Source organism: Sinocyclocheilus rhinocerous, unplaced genomic scaffold (assembly GCF_001515625.1).
Source record: "Sinocyclocheilus rhinocerous isolate Xijiao unplaced genomic scaffold, SAMN03320098_v1.1 scaffold2164, whole genome shotgun sequence".
Classification (NCBI taxonomy): Eukaryota; Metazoa; Chordata; class Actinopteri; order Cypriniformes; family Cyprinidae; genus Sinocyclocheilus; species Sinocyclocheilus rhinocerous.
This window is the reverse complement of record NW_015652161.1, coordinates 114,842-123,706: the sequence shown is the minus strand read 5'-3', so window position 1 is coordinate 123,706 and position 8,865 is coordinate 114,842. Positions and strand designations below refer to the sequence as shown.

General features: G+C 34.9%; 1 protein-coding gene across 2 annotated transcripts in view; it reads left to right on the top strand.

The window, feature by feature from the left end:
* The first annotated feature begins 476 nt into the window (after window positions 1-476).
* Window positions 477-8,865, top strand: part of rfc4 (replication factor C (activator 1) 4) — a 12,724-nt gene continuing 4,335 nt past the window's right edge. Inside the window, exons 1-7 of one of the 2 annotated variants that reach the window (XM_016519528.1) lie at window positions 477-638; window positions 2,744-2,870; window positions 3,724-3,802; window positions 5,475-5,554; window positions 6,779-6,898; window positions 8,427-8,570; window positions 8,642-8,762. In XM_016519528.1, coding sequence (XP_016375014.1) covers window positions 2,752-2,870; window positions 3,724-3,802; window positions 5,475-5,554; window positions 6,779-6,898; window positions 8,427-8,570; window positions 8,642-8,762 — 663 coding nt within the window. In that variant the 5' untranslated portion in view covers window positions 477-638; window positions 2,744-2,751. Of the gene's footprint in view, window positions 639-2,392; window positions 2,538-2,743; window positions 2,871-3,723; window positions 3,803-5,474; window positions 5,555-6,778; window positions 6,899-8,426; window positions 8,571-8,641; window positions 8,763-8,865 lie in introns of those variants that run through there. The other variant, XM_016519526.1, reaches the window with a different exon arrangement.

Below are 8,865 nucleotides of genomic sequence, written 5' to 3'. Positions count from 1 at the left end.
TGATTAGTAATATGCATTGCTAAGAACTTCATTTGAACAACTTTAAAGATGATTTTCTCAATATTTAGATTTTTTTGCACCCTCAGATTCCAGATTTTCAAATATTGTCCTATCCTAACAAACCATACATCAATGGAAAGCTTTCAAAAATTGGACTCTTCTGACTGGTTTTGTGCTCCAGGGTCACATATATCGGTCACTCAATCTTCTGATATCGGTATCAGCACTAGGCCTGATCAAATAAACGAGTCTGTCATGTTTACCCTGCGCTCGCAACATCAAGGTCGGGGGTCCGAATCCCGGGGAATGCATGAACCGATATAACGGATGTCGTGTATGTTGATTGATTGATTGACAGCTGTCTCACCTTGTTGAGTGACGGCACCAGCAGTCCTCTCCATTTGGGCGCGTTCTCCTCACTGTAGAAATCATACTGGAAGGGCGCAGCCTGCATGATGTGTGTGTGTGTGTGTGTGTGTGTGTCTCACATCCACCTGATCCGAGGAGGAGGAAGAGCACACCTGCCTAATGTGACCATCGCATCCTCCAGACAGCAGCGGAGCTCCAGCATGTGTTATCGATCAGCTATCGATCCCTGAGGCGATCAGTGCGCGCGCATCTCCTCAGATATCGATCAGGTATCGATCGGCGCGATCAGACTCGGCTCGCTGGGACTCCAGTCACAGAGCGGATCGGTTTGTCGGGTTCCGCCGTGTTTCGATCAGATCTCGGTGTTTTATTGATCCGCGATCGTTCGGGCGGTTCATGAACATGCGCAATAAAACGCCTCAGAAAACTCTCCGCTTTCGCCGCGCCCCGCGTCACCGAGCCTCGCGCCGCTCCTCGAGATCCACCACGAGCGCTCGAGCATCGGATGAAGCGCGAAAGTCCAAACCGAGAGGAAAAAACCGAGGGTGTAAACGCAAGAGTCTCTCCGCGGTTTGAAAGAGACGAAGCAAAAACACTGTGCGTGTGATGACGCAATGACGCACTGGCGGCGCAGGCAAACTAACAGATCGCCGATCACTCCGTCAGCAGGAAAAATCCAGCGTAATAAGTATAAAACAATAGATATAACAATATATATCACATTTAGAGAGTATAATAATGTGAAATATGAAATATACATTAGAAAGAACACGCTTAGAGTTTGACACCTGTGCTTTTTTTTTTATAAATTACAATTGTATGGATACACTCCGTGATTTTGATTTAAAATACGACACTGATTTTTAGTTTTTTAAATTCGCTTTATCTCTGCCGTGAAACTGCTCCGAGTGTGATGACGTAATGACGTCAGACAAAACTACCGGAGCGCAGGGACGCCGATCGCAGATCGCTCCCCTCAGCAGGAATATAGAACAATACTGCAACACATTTAATCTAATATGCTACGAAGAAGGTTGTTTTCTACTCCTATAGTACTGTACTGTTATATGTATTATTTATGTGCTTATTGTAACCTAACTCTTAAATGAATTTTAATCAGTTTTGATTTATTTTAATCTATTCATTTTATTTTTATCACAAATTTATTTTCTAATATAATTAGTTACTTTTATTTAATAAAATATTATTTAAATTTTTATTGTATCCGTTTTATCTTTAATTTAATTTATTTTAATATTTGTATTATTTATTTAATTATTATAATTTATTTATTTTAACACAAATTGTTAAAATAAATACATTTTATTTATTTCAATGCATTTATTTTATTTTAATCTTTTATTATACATTTTCTTACTATAGTATAATTTATTTTTAAAATATATTTCATAATTTATCAATTTAACAATTTCAATCTTTGTTTATTTAATTAATTTGAATATATTTAGTTAGCTATTGTGTTATTACACTTTATATCTTTAATTTGCTTTTTATTATTTTTATTTTAATCTATTCATTTTTATTTTATTTATTTTTTTATTTCAATCTATTCATTTATTTTACTGTTATTATAATTTAATCATTTGTTGTAGTAATTTAATTATTTTTTTTATTTATTTCTTATTTATTTATATTTATTTATTTCAAAACCCTTGTTCTAGGTCACTGTCACTTCCTCCCAAGGTTTCTTCATTAGCAGAAGTAAGTGCTCACTATTCTTTTGTAATAATATCTTTAGTAAAAAGCTGTTTTTATACAGTCTATGGTAAAAAGCCTATACAAAAAAAATGAAATCAACTTTTTAGGTCGAGTTTGGTTAGTCCAAAAATAATGCATTTTATAAACACGGAACGATCATTTGGCTTCGAAATAAATATTCCTAGCATTACGAATAATATTAATGTTGTTATTATGATTATAAACAAGCGTCATATGATCGAAACCCTCAGCGTGATCACGTGATCACGAGCCGCTGTCACTCACGTCAGCGGCGCGCGCCAGTGACGTAAACGTGCCGACGTCATCATCCGCGCATCTGGCGGGAATCCGACGCGGCTCGCGGACTGTCAACAACCCCAGAAGAGTTTGATTCGCGTTTATTTGATCATAAAGTGATTTATTCTGATTTCTCTTCGCGTCAGCGTCAGGTGAGGGCGTCTAACAAACGATAGTTTTGCGTTTGTGGACGGAAACAGCGACTGAATGGAGATACGAGATGAATTCTGACTATAATGACGACGATGAAGTCCAGATAAATAATCACAATGAAAAATATCATCAATAAATATCATAATTACTAATAAATAAGAGTTTTTTTTTTTTTATCTGAAGCGTGTGTTTGTGTTGTTGACAGGAGGAGAAATGCAGGCGTTTTTGAAAGGGTCTTCGTCACAGAGTGTTAAAGCTCAGAAAGCATCCTCATCCTCCTCTTCATCAGCTGGAGAGAAGAAGCAGAAGGCCGTGCCCTGGGTGGAGAAATAGTGAGGCTTCATCATATCTGCACATATACACACTTTAAAACACATTTTAGTGTGTTTTAAAGAAGTCTCTTCTGCTCACCGAGCCTGCATTTATTTGATCAGAAATACAGCAAGAGCAGTAAAAATGTGAAATATTTTTACTATTTAAAATAACTGTTTTCTATGTGAATATGTTTTCAGGATTCTTTGATGAATAGAAAGATCCAAAGATCAGCATTTATCTGAAAATAAAAAGCTTTTGTAGCATTATACATATACCATTCAAAAGCTTGGAGTCAGTATAATGTTTTTTTTTTGTTTTTTTGGGGGAAATTATAGAAAATAATACTTTTATTCAGCAAGGATGCTTTAAATTGATCAAAAGTGATGATAGAGACATTTATAATGTTACAGAAGATTTCTATTTCAGACACTTCTGAACGTTCTATTCATCAAAGAAACCTGAAAAAATTCTACTCTGCTGTTTTCAACATTGATAATAATCAGAGATGTTTCTTGAGCAGCAAATCAGCATATTAGAATGATTTCTGAAGATCATGTGACACTGAAGACTGGAGTAATGATGCTGAAAATACAGCTGCGCATCACAGAAATAAATTACATTTTAACAGATATTCACATAGAAAACTGTTTTTAAATAGTAAAAAAAAAAAAATCGAATTTTTACCGTTTTTGCTGTACTTTGGATCAAATAAATGCAGGCTTGGTGAGCAGAAGAGAATTCTTTAAAAAGCATCAGAAATCTTACTGTTCAGAAACATCTGACTAGTCGTGTGTGTAGCCTGTGTTTTGGCTCCGGTGTGTGTTTCGTACTGTATTTCTGGTTTGATGGGTGTTTCTCTGCTCTCTCCAGCAGGCCGAAGTGTGTGGATGAAGTGGCCTTCCAGGAGGAGGTGGTGGCGGTGCTGAAGAAGTCTCTAGAGGGCGCTGATGTGCGTGACGCTCGGTGATCACATGACATTTCACAACCAATCAGCAGCCTGATCCCAAAAGAGCTATGCTCCTTCCTCTCTGTCATCATACACTAAATATATATTTAAAAAAAACAAGCACACATATTTACAACAATTGAAATAAAATAACCATTAACATAAATAAAATATATATTTATGTATTATAATTAGTTGCCAAGGCAAAATTTCTACTTTTTAGTTTAAAGGGGTCATATGATGCTGCTAAAAAGAACATTATTTTGTGTATTTGGTGTAATGAAATGTGTTTATGCGGTTTAAAGTTAAAAAAACACATTATTTTCCACATACATCCCTAATTTCCACATAGTGAGGTAGATATGTGGGGGCGTGTTCGAACGAGGCGTTTTAGGTAGGTGTGGCTAACTCTTAACTTTTATAAAGAATATCTCTTTGGATTTGAGACTTTAGTCTTTACAACTTTACAGATCTTCTTTATGCACCAAGAGCTTGTAACACTCCAAAGAGAAAGGAACAATTGAAATCGCATCATATGACCCCTTTAAGTACTAAAACACAGTATTAAAAAAAAAACTTATTTTATTTCAATTAGTTGCCAAGTCAAATGTCTAAATTTTAATTTAGTTGAACTTGAAGTACTGAAATTACTAAAACAAAATATAAAAAACGTAAAACTTATTTTATTGCAATCAGTTGCCGAGGCAAAACTTCTAATTTTTATGTTTAAGTACTAAATTTATTAAAAAACGGATATCAAAAACATACACACACACAACAAAATAACTAAAACTTTAACTAATTTTAAAATGAAAATGGAAAATATAAGAACAAAAAGTGCTGAAAAATTATCAAAAATTTAAATTTATTTCAATTATGTGCCAAGACAGTTACAATTTTTGTTTTAAGTTGAAGTATTATTAATAGAACTTGAATTGTTCGCTATTTTATTTAGTTGCCGAGGCAAAATGTAGACTTTTAATTCAAGCTGTAGTACTAAAACTGAATTAAGCACAAAAAAACAACAACAAAATGCCTAAAATTAAGTAATATGAAAACTGAAAATATCAAAATAAAAAGTAATTCTAAATATTAATTGATTTGACTTCACTGACACCAACTGAGACCAAAAATTTATCTGAATAATGTCTGCTTTCTTCTGTAGTTCAACTCATTTCATAAATGATCAACTCTACACAGTTATTGAACTGATCTGAATGATGACTAGTCTGTCTTGATTCTCTTATTTTCCCGGTCATCTCTGTAAAGCTGCATTGAAACGATCTGTGCTGAATGAGTACAGTAGTGAAATCCATCCGGAGATTTCAAACAGACTTTTAATATCCTTTAAAACTAGATTTGATCGTGTTATTTAGCAGATGTCGAAGACTGACTAAAGGTGAAGACTCTATTCAATGCATGTTCTGCAAGATTCCCCTTTCTGTCAAACATTTTAATGTATGTAGAAAACTCTTTTACGAAGTGAACTCGCTTAAAGATTTATTTAGTATTATTTTGCCAGGAAAAGTTTTAGAATTTGTATGATACGTTAATGTAAAAAATCTTGTGTGATATAACTTGTTTGCTGGATTTTATTGTATTTGTTATAACCTAAGATGCTGACATGGCATTGAATAAATATATACTGTACAGTGATGTTAAAGTGTCGTTGCAGCTGCCCAACCTGCTGTTTTATGGCCCTCCTGGAACCGGAAAGACGTCCACCATCCTAGCGGCCGCCAGAGAGCTTTATGGGTAAGATCTCCCGCTGTGTTCCTGACGATAACAACGTTTTGTTGTGCGATACATCGCCCCAGAAATAATTGCGATAAGCAAATTTATTGTCATTTATGCCACTGAATATATAATCATAATGTAACAGCATAATAATGCAAGAAGGCCTACACACTTCCAAATGACAACAAACTTTTAATTTTTAAGAATATTTAGGTCATGGGAATTAAGTATCAAAATATTAGATACCTTAAAAAAAGCTTGAATAAATAGTAGTGCTGTCAAACGATTAATCGCATACAAAATAAAAGTTTTTGTTCGCATAATATGTGTGTTCTGTGTATATTATGTTTATATAAATACACACACATACAGTATATATTTTGAAAATATTTACATGTCTATTTTTATATTCATATAATTTATATTATAAATAAATATATTTAATAAATAAACATAAAAAAATTTCTGAAATATATACTGTATGTGTGTGTATTTATATAAACATACACAGAACACACATATATTATGTAAACAAAAACTTTTATTTTCCGATTAATCGTTTGATAGCACTAAAAACATTTTCTAACAAAAAATTCAAAGTAACAAGTAGAAAAAATAAAAATGCACAAAGAACTTACAGATTTTTCCCTGACCTTCATTTCTCTGTAAATGAAAGCTGCACACTATTGCTGAAAAACACAAGCACTACTCAGCACTCAGATGTGCGTCAGATCCCTAAACAAGGCCATATCTGCAGATGAAGCTGTTTGTAGAAGCGTTTTTAAATTTGAACGAGAAGCTGCGAAAGACACAGGCGTGAGATGAATGCAGAAAACATGGTGACATTAATTTTTATGTAAATATAATGGGCGATATATTGCGTCACCAAAAATGATTGAGGTCATGTACATATATTGTGCGATAAGTCGATATATTGATTATTGCGACAGGCCTGCTGATGCTGATTCAGAAACGTGTGTGTGTGTGTGTGTGTGTTGACCTGCTCGTGTGTGTGTGTGTGTGTGTGTCTCTGTGTGTGTGTGTGTGTTGACATGATCGTGAGTGTGTGTGTGTGTGTGTGTGTGTGTGTGTGTCTCTGTGTGTGTGTGTGTGTTGACATGATCGTGAGTGTGTGTGTGTGTGTGTGTGTGTGTGTGTGTCTCTGTGTGTGTGTGTGTGTGTTGACATGATTGTGAGTGTGTGTGTGTGTGTGTTGACATGATCGTGTGTGTGTGTGTTCAGACCGGAGCTGTACCGTCAGAGAGTCCTGGAGCTGAATGCGTCTGATGAACGAGGGATACAGGTGGTCCGAGAGAAGGTGAAGAGATTCGCCCAGCTGACTGCAGCCGGAACACGCCTCGAGTGAGTCACGCTTCGTAGCGATGGGTATCATTTGAATTTTAGAGATTCCTAGTTTCCATTCCAATAAGATAAAAATAAGTCAAACATTTATTCTGTGTTTTTACGAAGCGTTCTGTTGCAGCTGAATAACACGAGCACAAATCAGCAGCCTACAGAACACTCAGGCCTACAAGAGGAACTTTTGCCTATGCTTTTAACAAAAATACCACCGTAAACACAACTAGACTAATATACATTTAAAATATTAAAGTGTTAAAGACAAGTAAACAGTCAGTAATAAAATAAGAACTAACAAATCAATTAGCAAAAGCATAAATAAATACAACTGTTAGAATGATAGTATTATATGATAGTATTATATACAGTGATAAAGGGCTATGTCGATTAGCATTGCATTATTAAAGCAATAAGCCCCGTGAAGCCGTGGTTTACAGTGAATTTATAACAGCTAAGGGGCGTTGTTAAGTACGACGCGAAGCGGAGTTAAACAGAACAAATAAAGTGTAATGATATTAATAAAAACAGTATTCTTCCACCAAACAATGTAGTTCCTCAGAAACAGTTGTGGTTGCAACAAAGTGGTTGCCGAGCAACACACAAACGTAAACAAAGGTGTGTTACTTTGTAGAGTAATTTACAACAGCTTTGAACGCGGCTCAGCCAATCAGAATCAAGCACCGGAACTATCCGCTTTATACAAATATATTTTCTTTATAAAATATACCTAAGATTGCTTGAAGCAATCAGGATTAATCATATCCAAAATAAAAGTTTTTGTGTACATAATATATGTGTGCGTGTACTGTGTATATATAAATACACACACATGCATGTATATATTTAAGAAAAATGTTATGTTTATATATTAAATATATTTATATATAATATAAAATATAATGAAATAAATTTATAAATATATATACATGTAAATATTTTCAAAATATATGCTGTAATTGTTTGTATTTATACATAATAAATATACACAGTACACACACATATATTATGTAAACGAAATCTTTTATTTTGGATGCGATTAATCGTTTGACAGCACTATATTAAATATATAATATAAATATATACATGTAAATATTTTCAATATGTACTTTATGTGTGTCTTTATATATACATAATAAATATACACAGTACATTATATAAACAAAAACTTTTATTTGGATGTGATTTAATCATTCCCCAGCACTAATAAAATTGTGCACTCATGATTTTTCTACAGTAACTTTTACTGCTGAATTATCCTCTAACCTAATTCATAATAGTTTTTTTGTCATAGATTATGATCATGTATTATTATTTTTTACATTTGTTGTTTTTCTTCACAATGAAGTTGTCTATATTTAGTAGATTGTGTGTAACACACAAAAGAGTGATGATCAGGTCAACACACATTGAGATTGAGATTCAACACTGACTTCAAATAAAAACTGCGCTAGGATCGGTTATGGAGCCAGCCCTAGTCTCACACTGACCGAACGCAGTGGTTTCTGAGCGCGTGTTGCTCTCTGACCCGCAGCGGGAAGCCCTGTCCTCCGTTTAAGATCATCATCCTGGACGAGGCGGACTCCATGACCGGCGCGGCTCAGGCGGCTCTCAGACGCACCATGGAGAAAGAGTCTCGAACCACGCGCTTCTGCCTCATCTGCAACTACGTCAGCCGGTCAGTGTGAGCCACCACGCAATCCCATGAGCCTCTGCTGCTGCACAGACTAACTGCTGCTGTCTCTACAGGATCATTGAGCCGCTGACCTCCAGATGCTCCAAGTTCCGCTTCAAACCGCTGGCCAATGACATTCAGCAGGAGCGTCTGCTGCAGATCTGCGGGAAGGAGAGCCTCAAGTACACCACAGAGGTACATGGAGGGGCTTTTAATATGCATGTTAATTTATTTCATCTTTTACTTTTTTAATTGTACTTTTTTTTTTTTTTTTTTTTTTTTTTTTTTTTTAAATGAA